Here is a 15,120-nt window from a genome sequence, read left to right on the forward strand (position 1 = left end):
TGCATAGAAAATAAGAAAAACAAAACTGATTAAAAATGTACTTTCTACTCTGAAGACTTTTTTAAATGGCAAAATACTTTTAGTGCTGAACTATTTAGTAAAAGCTTCAGCTACGCTTTTGTAGTTGTGAATAAGACAAAGATTATTGGAAGAAGTTTTATAAGAAATATCAGTCTTTCTACTTCAAAATTTCACGTTTAATTCAACATTCTTACATGCCAATTATTTGTGAAATTTACTAGAAATTTCTGAGTGGAAATTATTTCAAAGTAAATCCTACACCATTTTATTTATATATATATTTTTTAATCTTATAATAATTCCCACTGTTTTGACCAGTTCAATATGACTAAAATAATAACAGATTTTATTGTGATAAAATAAAAAAAGGGGGAAAAATTCAACACTAGAAAACAAAATTCGTTTTTTTTTTTTGTGTGTTATTACAATATATTTCTTATTTTGTGAAATATTTTTTTTTTTAATACCAATAAAATCATAGGTGTTATTATTTTAAGTCATACTGAACTGGTCCAAACCAGATATTTAAAAGATATTTAATAAAGATATTTAAAACAAAAAAAGAAATATATTGTAATAACACAGTTGTTCTGTAAAATTAAAAAAGAATTGAGTAATACAACTAATTTGATTTAATTGTAAAATTTAAATTAAATTTAAATTTGTCTTAATTTCTCCATTTTCAAACAGGAACCCATCATGCTTTTATTTTGACGGGTTGCCGGTGGATAAAATCATGTGCTGCCGTTGCTCATTTACATGCATGCAGCTCATAATAGTAGCGCTTATATTTATTTTATTAAATCACAGCTTGCATGATTTGACAAGCGCACTAAGCCATATCTCGATATTATTTCGATAAAATTACATATACTGTGTTAGACTAAACTGGGAAGGGTCACAGCACTTGCATATTGTTGTCCTACTGTTAGTTTAACTGCTTCTATTGCTCTCTTCATTAGTAAGTTGCTTTGGATAAAAGCGTCAGCTAAATGTTTGTATTTTGGTATATTGTGCAGTATTCCAGTGTATTAATGTGTGTTTGTGTGCAGGGTCAGCTGTCTGATTTCTCCAAGCGGAGTCGCAGTGCAAAGTTTCGCCTTGTGCCCAAATTCAAGAAAGACAAAAACAACAAAAATAAAGAGACGTGCGCCGCCCTCAACATGCCAGGTATGGCCTGAGTGTCCGCTAGGGCTGGGTGTCCATTAAGATGTTCCAATTCCATTCGATTTCGATTCACAAGCTCTTAATTCGATTCGGTTTTCGATTTCGATTCTAAATTCTATTTTCGATTTTGATTCACAAGCTCTTAATTCGATTCGGTTTCCGATTTCGATTCTAAATTCTATTTCGATTCACAAGCTCTTAATTCGATTTGGTTTTTGATTTCGATTATAAATTCTATTTTTGATTTCGATTCTCGATTCGACTCAATGAATATAGATTTAATACAAATCCTTTATTTTATAAAAATTATCCTTTTTTAATTATCCTTTAAGTTATAAAAAAGAACAGTGAACATAAGTTTACAAGTGGTTAATTAATAAAAAGAAATAAAGAGCCACAACCCTGTATATTAAACTCTTTTTATTTTAGGTACATTTAAACAGAAGCCAACTCTATATTTCAAATGCATGCAATGAATAGAAAAATTGATGCTGAAAATTTGAGAATATCACAGTGGCATGCCTTGATCAAACAGGATCAGGTTAGCCTATGAACAGTGGAGGAAAACTAATTCTGGCTTTTGGGTGATAGATATAAATAAAATAAATAAATATGAAAAAAATAAAAAATAATAATCGATTCGTGGCCTTTGAGAATCGATTTTGAATCAACCACATTTTAAAAATAAATTTTTTTGCCCAGCCCTAGTGTCCACCTCTCTCAGCTCATCCAGTGAGTGTGTGTGTGAGTGTAAAAGGTGTGTGTGTTCTCTGAGCAGTGAACACCTGGGGTGTGGAGGAGGTGGGCGTCTGGCTGGAGACGCTCTGTCTGTCCGAGTATAAGGAGATCTTCATCAGACACGACATCAGAGGACCAGAACTGCTCCAGCTGGAGAGGAGAGACCTGAAGGTTTGACACGCTTTACTTGTGCTGTAAACACAGAACCAACACATCAATCATGAAGACCAGATGAAACCAACTAAGAGAAGATGAAACGAACTAAGAGAAGATGAAACTAACTAAGTTTGATTCAAATACAATTTTATGCAAATAACTAATAAATAAATATACTTGGTTAAAATAAATATATAAATAATTTATTAAAATGATAAATATATTAAATTAAAAATAATTTGATTAAAAATAATTAATTGAAATAAATTATTAAAATAAATATAAAAATAAATTGATTAAATGAATAGAATTAGAATAAAATAAATAAATATCAGATCTCATCAGGGTTATTATCGTTAACTGAAACTAAAAATCCATTACTTAAAATCACATAAACATTAACCGAAATAAAGTAAAATATAACTTAAGTGTATTTTATTTCAGCTTGTTGCCAAGTCATTTTCACTTAGTTTAAGTTGAAGCACTAACATAACTAAAACTAAATAAACTTAATAAAAAAAAAACTTTATAGACATATTTTAAGAGAACGAAAACAAATTACAAATGCAATAAAATTACTAAATGAAATAAAGTTTGAAAAATGAATTCAGAATATTAACAAAAACTATAAATAGTATATCAGTGATACTTAAATAACACTGCATCTAATGGTTCAGGACTATATACTGAGTAATGATATAATGTAATAGACTAATAAAAAAAAATTTATATAAAAAAATATACATTTATAATATTATTTTTTCACATTGTTAATGGGGCACTTATAAATTAAAATGTATTGCTTTTTTTTTACGTTTCTTTTTTTTGTACATATTTTTTTATATATTGTTAATCTATTCTGTCAATGAATGGAAGTTGTTTTTAAGTTCTAAAAAATGCAATAATTAAAAAAAAACGTAGGATTGGAGTCAAAGGGTCATGGCATCCGCTGTTATAATCAATATAAAACAAAACAATATTTTGTGTACAACTCAAATGTGCTCTATTTCAGTCATGAATTACAGACTGAAAGCATCTAATGTTTGTGTGTCAGGACCTGGGCGTGACTAAAGTGGGCCATATGAAGCGGATCCTGCAGGGAATCAGGGATTTGAGTCGAAACAGCACAGCCAGCGAAGCCTAGACTCTCCTCAGCCAATCAGATGCCTCGTTCAGACGTGACGTAGCCTCACCCGGCCAATCAGACGCTCCGTCACGACCGGAACCAGCCATACTCCGCCCACAACACCTCGACTCGACCAATCACAGTGTGCCTTCTGTTCTCCACCTCTGTGATATCATGGCTTTGGGGAACACTGTTTTACTACCTATGAGGCGGAGATCTTATCAAGAGCCATCCGAGTGTCGTACCGAGAGTTTGCAGACTGTCCAAATGATGAAACTTCATCCAGACTCAACTTTCACTCGATCTATCAACGCTGACTAACTTTCTGAAACAACCTCTTATTTCTTCTGATGTCATCAAGGCCTTGGTTTGGTCGGTTTCGTGTGGTCTTGACACTTCTTGACTCCGTTCAAAACCTAGTTAGCTTCCTAAAACATAGACACCTGCCTTATTAGGGCATGAGAGACTCTCAAATGATTTCAAGCGCGTTTGATCCTCCGATGAGCATCAAAATACACAACATATGTAAAATACAATATAATTAGATTAACCGCATCCAAAATAAAAGTCTGTTTACAAAAAAAAGGAAAAAAAAGAAAAAAATTATAATTAGTGCTATACTATTTATAATATATGCATGTGTATATATATTTAAGAAAAATTTGTTATTTATATATAAAATATTTATATATAATATAAATTATATATAAACAGTATATACATGCAAATATTTATTAAATAGATACATGCATGTGTGTGTGTATTTATATATACAAAATAATGATATACAGTACACACACATATATTATGTAAACACAAACTTTTATTTTGGATGCGATTAATTGTTGCCCAGCACTAATATATATTGTATTTTTACATTTATGCATCTAAAAGATGCTTTTATCAAGCGGCTTACATTGCATTCAAAGTATAAATTAAATTAAATTTTTTATTTGATCAACATGTAGTTTGTGCTCCAGGAATTCAAAACAGTCTATTTTCATTGATTCGTTCCTGTATTGAATGAATCATATTCTCCATGTCATCATACATGGATTTGGCTTAAAGAGAGTCAGGAGTGCCTTAAAACACTGTCTATACGGGCAGCTCGCTAGATTTGAGCTTTTCAGAGCAGAAATGAATCAACACACAGGAGAAATGCATCATGGGATCTTTAACATGTTGTGGTGACAATCAACAGAACTGACCAATCAAACTCTCTGCTTTGCCCTTAACGTTCACATATCAGCCTGAAATCTCGATCTTCTCCATCTATATATGATCCTGGAATGATCTGGAAATGCCAACCAGAAACGCTTTCAGACTAAATGTTTGGTTTGGAAAAGCAAACGTTTATTAGACCCCAAACTAACGCCACAGTTAAGCTCTATCTACTGATTCTGTGCTTGACTGTAGATTTCCATTCATTACGCTCATCCTTCCCTCGCGTTTTGTAACAAATCCTTCCCTCGCGGGTCAAAATAAATAAAATAAAATAAAATAAAATAAAAATGGCCCGAAGCCCTAAAATTATACTTAATTTTTGAAGCTAATTTTATTTCATTTTGGTTCATTTGCTATTTTTTTTGTAGATTTTTTTTTAATTTACCTTTAAATTACTAGATTTAATCAATAAATAGTAATTTAAGCACATTACTTCCTCACATTCTTTCAACTTAAATTCAAAATAACTCACAATTTCATGCCTTAACCTTTTAATTCAGCTCTAAATATCTTACATTGGGTGTCTTTGCGACCTTTTGTGGAAAAGAAATATAACATGATATTTGATGACTCTTGCCACTAGATGGCCTTATAGCTCTATATGCAAATGAGCTGTTCCGCTGGGTCCTAAAGTCAGTTTCTCCTCAGTATGCATTCAGATACACATGTAGACTTTATAAAATCTTTATTTTTAGAGTTTCTCTGTGTACTGAAGCATTCCTCGCACTCCATTCATTCCTAAGGGGGTCAAATTGACCCGATTCATTACTTTTTTTTATTTCAACCACAAAACTCCTCGAATCCATTACATTTTTTATGTGTATTCGTGGTTCAAGTGTGACAAAAGACAAAAGGTCTTGGACCCCTGAGATGAACACTCACTTAAAAAAATGAAATAATAATAATAATCCGGGTCAAAATGACCCGAGGGAAGGATTAAAAGATCTATCTTACATGTAGGCTTTAAAAGGCAGAGTATTTCACAGACTCCCTCCCTGGTCTCTTCCATGAATAGGTGACGTGTCGTAATTACGAGACTCCAGCTTACTCTCGTCCTCGTAGAGCTCGTAATTACAACTTGTAAACTGGGAATTTCCTGAGAGCTCCACAACTTGCACCATGTGACCTCTGTACCACCTGATTCACTGATGGTGTTGCCGCAGAACATCACATGTCTTCATTATCTTCGAAAGTACGGTAATTATGACTGAGGGTTTGTCCTAACTAGCCCCGCCCATGGTGAAATCTCATTGGTCAGTGCTTCTCAAAGGGGGAACAAGCATTAAAGTAAGCCGAAACAACTCAAAATCAACGTATTTCATGTTTTATTTCACACTCTCGACAACTGCTTTTCTCTGAAGAATCAGGAATCTTGAGAAACCTTGAAACATAAAGGTCATCAAATTTAAAAAGGTGATTTCTAGACCTAGAAAAGTAATGGAAATGGTCAGCTTGTTTTGTTGAAGTCGTGATTGAGTTCAAGGCATTGCAGGTTGAGGAAACTGAGCTTCAGTAAAGCTCCAGCTTGTCCCTGCTGACGTCATCAAAATGCGACGAGTTTAACGTGTTTCTGTCTTTATTACTTCCTTTGTTTCTCAAGGTGTCAGTCAGTCAGTCATGAAGGATTTTTCTGTGTGACGGTCTGGAAACTCTTTGGTTACGACCTGATCATATTTCGAATGCCATGCAAACCCTTCGATGCCACACACAGTCGCCTTGACGAGACATGAAATGTTTTCTATAGTGTTTCTAAATGCCTTTTTACAAACCCTTCTGGGATGAAACATTGATGAACACCGTCTTTAAACCCTTTAATGGTTTTTCACACTTCATCTGTGTATGTGAGAAAGTCTACATGTTGTCTTGTTAGATATAGACATGAAGTGCGTGTGTGTGTGTGAGTGAGTGAGTGAGTGAGTGAGTGAGTGAGTGAGTGAGTGAGTGAGAGTGTGTGTGTGTGTGTGTGTGTGTGTGTGTGTGTGTGTGTGTGTGTGTGTGTGTGTGTGTGTGTGTGTGTGTGTGTGTGTGTGTGTGTGTGTGTGTGTGTGTGTGAGTGAGTGAGTGAGTGTGTGTGTGTGTGTGTGTGTGTGTGTGTGTGTGTGTGTGTGTGTGTGTGTGTGTGTTCTCTCTCCTCCAGATACAGTCTTAAAGTCAGACTCATATCATGTCATTTTGGACTCCAGGGGCGTCCAATCTCTCCGACTGTTAAATATTTATTTTATTGTTAAGTTATAACTTACATCTATGTGACGTTGTCCATCTTTGATTTTTGATGTTTTAATTTTTTTTTTATGTTTGTTGTTGTTGTGTATATAGCCACTGCTAAGAATGTAAAAAACTTCTTACTGTACAGTAAAACCGCCAGTGTAAAACAAGGTGTGTGTAACGCTAAACTGCTGTCTTTTGTGTCATCTATCACAGTTTTTTACCAAACATGCAGAATAATAAATTACATTTAAGTATCATTATACTGTACATATATTTTTATTTATAAAAATAATTATTTTAGTCATTTATTATAAATAAGATTATATAGTGTCATAATTAATTGCACATATATTTTTATTTTATATTTATGATAATTTTTTATATATAATAGTAATTCAATAAATGACATTATATAGTGTCATTGTACTTTTTTATTTATAAAAAATTAATTATTTTAATACTAATTTATTTTAAATAAAGTAAGTTGTATAGTCTCATTATACTACACATTTATTTTTATTGTATAATATATTTTTAATATATAAATACATTGTGTAGTCATTAGTCACTTTTATTTATAACAAATTAAATAATTTTAATAGTAATTTAATTTAAATAAAGTGCATTGTGTAGTCTCATTATACTGTACACTTATTTTCATTATATATTTATTGAAAAAAAATACTATTTCAATATCAATTATATACTGTCATATAAATATATATCACAGATCACCCATTGTTGCATGAAGTGTTTTCCATTTTCCAATTATAATAAAAAAATTCTTAAAGTTAAGGTAAACAAATTAGAAAAATGCATGTCACACGAAAGACTCAAATAACTGCACATTGTATATACACATTGCTATATATATATGCGAGATACTACTGGGGCGTATTACTACTATTATTACACTGTAAAAAAAATTTTCGATGATCATATGTTTACATAGCTTTAACTCATCAAAATAAATAAGTCAGCACTTTGATATTTTTTTGTCAGTTTTACACAGGGTTGTGGAGTAACAGAATACATGTAACGGCGTTACGTAATCAGGATACAAAAAATGGTAACCAGTCGTTACAGTTACATCAAAAAAACAAAGTAATCAGAATACAGTTAAATTTTGTTATAAAAAAAAAAAAAAAGAAAGGAAAGGGAATACTTACAGGATTACAATGGTTTCATTTAAAGCTAAACTATTTTTGACACGATAACGCTATATTAAGCGCTGTTTGATTATTTCCTGGTTCTGTTGCCCAAGCAAATAACACAGTTATTCTAAGGGGAGTATGTCTATGTTCCCACAGCCCTATGTTCCCACAGCCTTATGTTCCCACAGCCCTAACCCTAACCCTAACATACCTAAACCTACCCCTCACAGGAGGGAGACTTGTCTGGGATGTAATTGGGCTATCCCTGTACCAGCACAAGCACTAAAACCTACCCTTCATAGGGGACATAGTTAAATGAGAGAACATAGGACTGTGGGAACATATGGTTGTGGGAACATAGGGCTGTGGGAACATAGGGCCTAATTTTCAAAATTTTCAGTAAAAAAAAATTCTTAGAAATGTGGGAACATAGGGCTGACCCCCATTCGGGGACGCAGTTGATTCGCAGCTAAGTTATTAATTATGATGCTTCCCGCGGGGGAAATGGAAATTTCACCGTTTGTTTTGTTTTAAAAGAGGAAAAAGGAAACAACATGGTTGTAGGCTACAACATAAATGCCTTCCAGGTATGAAGGACTCAAAATCCAACTTAAACATCTGCAGTTAGCCTACGACTAGCACGGAAATCATGTTAGCTAAAATGTAGTGTTTGTCTGTGATTTAAAATTCCAAAGTTTGTACGATCGCAGTTTTGTGTAAGTTCTCTAATGGAAAATGAGCTAGGAAATGTAGAAATGAACAGGATTTTTTCGTCCCCATAAAAAAAAAGGCTAACGCCAGGGTCAGAAAGTGAAATATCACGGCCTTGATCAACATGTGTTTTGAAATAGACTAATATGTAGATGGTGTGTAGACTTTTTAATGTTGTGTATAAACAATAATTATTTGTTTTCCCTTGGACATGTTAAAGAAATAAAAAATAAAGAATAAAACCATCTGTAATACAATACTGTAGCCACTAGATGTCAGTATAGCCTTTTATATAATTAGATATACAGTGGCTAGTTGGTGAAACAAGACACGATTGCTTAATTTTAATAGCCTAGTTTTTTTTAGTTTACATTTTAAATTCACATTAAATAAAAGTACTTTTATGATATTGCTGTTTACTTGACTTTATGACCTCGAAGTAATTCAAAAGTAATCAGATTACATTACTTTTATATTGTAGTGCTTGGATTACTGAATACTTTTTTATGAAGTAATTTGTAACTGTAACGGGAAATACGTTTGAAAGCTCATGTTTAAGTCAGTGTAATGTAGCCTATTATAAGTTGAAATGACTTAAACATCCAAGTTGACAGTACTTCAGCAACTTTTTTTTTTGAGTGTACTACTTTAGTGCTACTGTTTACTTTTTATTACAGTTTTTCTCAGTCGCTTTGGTGCATTTCTCACATCACTATTTACATTTGCACAACAGTTAATGCAGTTCTCAAAACAATTAGTACAAACTGCAAAACCTAGTTGATAACCTGCAAAAGCGTGTCACTTGCTCAAAATGGAGAGCTCATTCCTCAAAAGCAAGTATTCATGTCAATGAAAGTGTCAGTGTCATCAAGATGAAAAGTCCTGACACCATTGTTTATGAACAAGATAGTCAAATGACTTTGTCATGTTTTCATTATGACAGTTTACTCTGTAAATGTTTTCCGATGCAAAAAAGTCAGATCTTGGTGACACTACCTGAGAATGCTCAAGACAGCACTATATACTATTTGCACAGCATTTGAAAAATACAGTAAAGTTACACATTACTGTATTTAGTGAGGTAACTGAGTACAAGACACTGAATATGTATGTTTCACATTTTTACTGCATATGCTCTTTGCAATTGTAATTTGTTCACAGCATTGTGCAAAAGAACAAATACACCCTTATTTACAACAAACATAAACTCCCTTTGGGTAGAGCTGTGCACAACTGGAAACAATATTGCAGTACATATTGGAACTGAACATACAACATACATAGTACTGTAATCATTCATGCACATCCACATCATTGGTTGCAACTAATGCTTCACACACCCCTTCTCATCAGTGAAAGCTGAGATTCACCTGAGAGAAATTGTTCAATTTAGGAGACATTTTCAGGGAAAAAAAAGATTTAAAAAAATGTGTAAAATTTGCTTGACAGATTTTGACAACTAGTTCAACATTTTTGTATGTATTGATTCAAGCAATGAAATGAGGACTATAAGTTTTATATGGAATGACTATTCAACATTCACAAGTAGGCTATTTTGACTGACATGACATAAGCAAATGATAATGTTATAAAACAGCAGAGAGTTGTATGAAAGCAATTGATGCATGTCCAAAAGCATTTGCAATTTGTTGGAAGGAATGAGAAACTGCGACTATGATGTGCACAAATGACTGAATGTTGTTGAGGTTGAACTAACTGTTGTGCAAATGTAAATAGTGATGTGAGAAATGCACCAAAGCGACTGAGAAAAACTGTAAGCAAGAACGTCTGTAGTTTAAATGCATTTATTTTTAATGAAACAAAAAATGTTTCTGCGTTGGCCGGGAATCGAACCCGGGTCAACTGCTTGGAAGGCAGCTATGCTCACCACTATACCACCAACGCTTGACGAACGTGAAGAACTAGCCATGATCTTTAAACAAAAATGCAATAGGTATTCCTACATTATAAAGTACATTTGAGTTGCTTTATAAGTATAATAACAGCTAGCCACATATAATACGATATGTTTACTGGTGTTAAACATAATTTTGTACATTTCCTTTTTAAATTCATTCAGTTAGCATTAGCCTGCTAGCTTCTGCATTCAAAACACACTCACTTTCAAACAGCGCCTGTCCTTAGTCTGCTGATTTGCTCCCTTTTACTCTCTAAAAAGCAAACAACAGATCTTTGTGTCGTTATATTTATTTCTTTTAGAGTTTATCTGCTGGTGTACGTGTGTCATTTGATCAGAGAATCGGTGAGTATCTCGTGGTTCATCAGAAGCTAAACAGCTTTTCACCTTAGACTCTCTATTCACCTTTGGTTAAGAAATGGATTTATTTGATGATCTTCCAGAACCTACAAATGATCCAGGTGGGTTAATTCACACAAATAATATAATAATCACAAGCTTGTATGCATTATAGGTGTTAAAGTGTGTGATTTGGACAGTTTAATGTAGAAATTGGACAGTTAAATGCTGATTGCACGAGCCTGGCTTCAGTATTACAACATACATTTCTACAACAATAAAGTGCTAATTTAATTATTAAAAGGTTAAATTAATGTGCTTACCTTAAATATTCTTGCAGATATGTGCTCACTTGACACTGCATATTATATTACTGCTAATATGTTTGGATGTGAGTGCATGTAATGTAAATATATGTCTGTGTTTCAAATTCAAAATTCTGTCTTGGTAGGAAGCTCACTACATTTTGGAAAAATAGCCTGTGTATTAATGCAGATGGATGGCTTTGGAAGTGATTCAACACATCTATTTCTCTGTGAGATTTGGTTTTAATCATGAAGTGTTGTTGAACGATTTCAGTTAAAGCCAAACAGCAGGATGAGGAACGAGGTGAGAAGAGGAAGAGAGACGTCAGTTTAGAAGAGACAGAGGTGGAAGACCAGAATCAAGAGGAAAAGAAAGTTTGTAAAGGTTTTCAGCTTTCGCACACATTGTGTTGCTGACAGAGAGTGTGTTCAGGATGTGTGTGTGTGTGTGTTTGTACTGAGAGAGAGAAGACCTGTGATGATCTCCATCTCTTTCTGTGTCCCAGCAGATCTTCCCAAACTCCAGGGTTTCGTCTCAGCGAGACGCGGCGAGAGAGAAGAGATGCAAGATGCTCACGTTCTGCTTCCAGAGCTGAGCGTCACTAATCTACCTCCACAAGTGTGAGTGATATCTATCTATCTATCTATCTATCTATCTATCTATCTATCTATCTATCTATCTATCTATCTATCTATCTATCTATCTATCTATCTATCTATCTATCTATCTGTCTATCTGTCTATCTATCTATCTATCTATCTATCTATCTATCTATCTATCTATCCATCTATCTATCCATCTATCTATCTATCCATCCATTATACTTTTGCCAGTATAATTACATGATAATTATATGATGTGTGTGTGTGTGTGTGTACAGCTCTCGGCTCGCGTACTTCGCAGTGTTTGATGGTCACGGTGGAGCTCGAGCGTCGCAATTTGCTGCTGACAATCTTCATCACACGCTGGTCAGCAAGTTTCCCAAAGGTAAACGCCTGATCCTCGTCACAATCAAAGCTACAATAATGAGCCTCAGTACCCATAATGCATCCTGATTCTCAGGTGATGTGGAGAGTTTGGAGAAGCTGGTGAGGAAGTGTTTGCTGGACACCTTCCGTCAAACTGACGAGGATTTCTTGAAGAGAGCGTCTAGCCAGTGAGTTCTGCTTCAGATCCTGCTGCATATGATATTAATCTGAGCCTGAGAGTGAAGTGAAGTGACCAAAACCTGACAAAATCTCCAAAAACTTCCCTTTAGGGACGTCCTCATTTCTTAATCTGGTATAAAAATAAAGTAATTAAAGTTTTTTTTTAAAAAGTAACAATGCAAAAAAAAGGGTTTGTGTGTGTGTGTGTGTGTGTGTGTGATGGGTAGGTTTAGGGGTTGTGTGTGTGTGTGTGTGTGTGTGTGTGTGCGTGTGATGGGTAGGTTTAGGGGTAGGGTTTGTGTGTGTGTGATGGGTAGGTTAAGGGGTAGGGTGTGTGTGTGTGTGTGATGGGTAGGTTTAGGGGTAGGGTTAGTGTGTGTGTGTGTGTGTGTGTGTGTGTGTGTGTGTGTGTGTGTGTGTGTGTGTGATGGGTAGGTTTAGGGGTCGGGTTAGTGTGTGTGTGTATGTGTGATGGGTTGGTTTAGGGGTCGGGTTAGTGTGTGTGTGTGTGTGTGTGTGTGTGTGTGTGATGGGTTGGTTTAGGGGTCGGGTTAGTGTAAAATCTACAGTTTGTACAGTATAAAAACCATTATGTCTATGGAGTGTCCCCATTTAGATAGCTAAGTAAACGTGTGTGTGTGTGTGTGTGTGTGTGTGTTCGCAGGAAGCCCGCATGGAAGGACGGCTCCACGGCCACATGTATGCTGGCGGTTGATGATGTTCTGTATGTGGCAAACCTGGGAGACAGTAGAGTAAGTCTCAACACAAAAACTAAAATTATTTCTATTAAAATGATATGCATATTACAGGGTTTTTTTTATTTTTTTTTTACAATCACTAGTTCACTTTAGTTTAAAACCTAACATAATAGAAAACTGAATAGGACAGCAATTTGCTACATTTCTACAGTAATACCACATCTACACAGATGTTATTGTTTTATGTGTTTTCTTCGGTGAAACCTTCGCTAGACTTGATTTGAGACGTGTTGAGTGTTTTAGTGAGTGAGAGTGTGTGTGTGGAGTGTTTTAGTGAGTGAGAGTGTGTGTGGAGTGTGCTAGTGCACTTTGGATGTGAAATGAACTGCTGAAAGTTGGTAAAGAACTGTGTGAAGAGTTGTGAAAACTGTGCTGAGAAATGTGTCCTAGCGATCGTAAAAAACAATGATCGTAAAAATTCTGATATGGGGGAAAATAATGCCACAATGCAAAACATCTTAACTGTGTGTGTGTGTGTGTGTGTGTGTATTAGGCAGTGCTGTGTCGTTTGGAACAGGCTGAGGATTCTGGGAAGAGGAAGTGTGTGACTCTGGCTCTCAGTAAGGAACACAATCCCATTATATATGAGGAGCGCATGAGGATCCAGAGAGCAGGCGGGACGGTCAGGTGTGTGCGTAAGAGAGTGTGTGTGTGTAAGTGAGTGTGTAAGTCTTTGAGTGTGTGAGTCTGTGTGTGTGTGTGTGTGTGTGTGTGTGTGTGTGTGTGTGTGTGTGTGTGTGTGTGTGTGTGTGTGTGTGTGTGTGTGTGTGTGTGAGAGAGTGTGTGTGTGTGTGTGCGCACCTGTAGAGCTTATGGGATACGGGTTGCAGTCGTTGTAACTGTGTGTGTGTGTGTGTGTGTGTGAGAGAGAGTGAGTGAGAGAGTGTGTGTGTGCACCTGTAGTGCTTCTGGGATTCGGGTTGTAACGGTGTGTGTGTGCGCAGGGACGGCCGTGTGCTGGGAGTGCTGGAAGTGTCTCGTTCTCTAGGTGACGGTCAGTATAAACGCTGTGGTGTGATCTCCACTCCAGACCTGCGGCGCTGTCAAATCAGTCGAAACGACAAGTGGGTTTAACACACACTCTTACACACTTACGCGTTACTCTCACCGTCATGTGACTCCAAACCTGTGGGACTTTCTCTCCTCAGTGAAACACTAATGGATTTTGCTGGTTTTTGTGTGTGTGTTTACTCAGATTCGTTCTCTTGGCATGTGACGGGCTTTTCAAAGTGTTTTCTGCTGATGAAGCCGTTCAGTTCGTCCTCGACGTTCTAGAGGTGTGTGTTTTAATCCTCATCGCCCTCATATTTGTTAGTCTTTGCTTTGTGTCAGGGTTATTATAATACACTAATACGGTAAATAAACATTTTCTTTACTTGAAATAAAATAAATATAATTTAAAAAAGTATTAAAAAAACATAAACTTATTTTATTTCAGCTGGTTGCCAAGGACGTATAAAAAAAAAAAAAGACAAGAACACATCAAAATGACAAAATCTTTAATTAAAATGAAAACAGAAAATATGAAAAATATAAAAAATAAAAAGATTCTGAATATTTATAAACGCTATTGTATTTTTTCTGAATGCTACTGTAATTACTGCTGTTTGCATTGTATGTTAAAAAGTTTTTATTTATTTTAGAACGAGACTGTGGAGCAGAAGGAGGGGCAGAGCGAAGGGGCGGGGCCTTTTGAGGCTGCTTGTCACCGATTGGCCAGTGAGGCTGTGAGGCGGGGCAGTGCAGACAATGTCACTGTCATTCTCATCTCTATTGAGTTCTGAAAGCATTTTACACACACACACACACACACACACACACACACACACACACACACACACACACACACACACACACACACACACACACTTCCATTCAGAATATTTTCTGTTAAACACACAGATACACATGAATGCATGAATTCAGTAGTAAATGGTGCTGAAATGAAATGTGGTTTATTATAGAGATGTTTGAATCTCAAAATTTTTTTTCTTCAAAGCAGGGCTTTTGAAAACACTGTGTCAAATTTTAGTATTTGTGCTGTTTGGCATCAAATTCTAAATAATAAACTTTTATACAGTCTCCCACTATCTGTGTCCTCTCTGAACTCCTGTGTGTTTGCCAATGGATAGTTTCATCATAGCAT

General features: G+C 35.2%; 2 protein-coding genes across 3 annotated transcripts in view; both read left to right on the plus strand.

Moving 5' to 3' along the window:
• The window catches only part of dgkd (diacylglycerol kinase delta), a 40,007-nt gene extending 33,110 nt beyond the window's left edge, over positions 1-6,897 (plus strand). The window contains 3 exon segments of the mRNA XM_082179926.1: positions 1,074-1,191; positions 1,967-2,097; positions 3,137-6,897. Of these exon segments, the coding sequence (XP_082036052.1) occupies positions 1,074-1,191; positions 1,967-2,097; positions 3,137-3,226 (339 nt within the window). The 3' untranslated portion in view covers positions 3,227-6,897.
• A 3,468-nt stretch (positions 6,898-10,365) lies between these two features.
• ilkap (integrin-linked kinase-associated serine/threonine phosphatase) lies at positions 10,366-15,064 on the plus strand. 2 transcript variants are annotated; one of them, XM_082180232.1, is made up of 10 exons: positions 10,366-10,884; positions 11,342-11,452; positions 11,574-11,688; positions 11,949-12,055; positions 12,131-12,224; positions 12,881-12,968; positions 13,468-13,601; positions 13,919-14,038; positions 14,170-14,251; positions 14,618-15,064. In XM_082180232.1, exons 1-10 carry the CDS (start codon positions 10,842-10,844, stop codon positions 14,756-14,758), a joined length of 1,035 nt encoding a protein of 344 aa, XP_082036358.1. In that variant the 5' UTR covers positions 10,366-10,841; the 3' UTR covers positions 14,759-15,064. The 2 variants fall into 2 exon arrangements, with proteins under 2 accessions (XP_082036358.1, XP_082036359.1); XM_082180233.1 differs by having other exon boundaries at positions 10,367-10,884; positions 11,577-11,688.
• The last annotated feature ends 56 nt before the right edge of the window (positions 15,065-15,120 follow it).

The sequence above is a fragment of the Leuciscus leuciscus genome (assembly GCF_965113295.1).
Source record: "Leuciscus leuciscus genome assembly, chromosome: 9".
In the NCBI taxonomy this organism is placed as follows: Eukaryota; Metazoa; Chordata; class Actinopteri; order Cypriniformes; family Leuciscidae; genus Leuciscus; species Leuciscus leuciscus.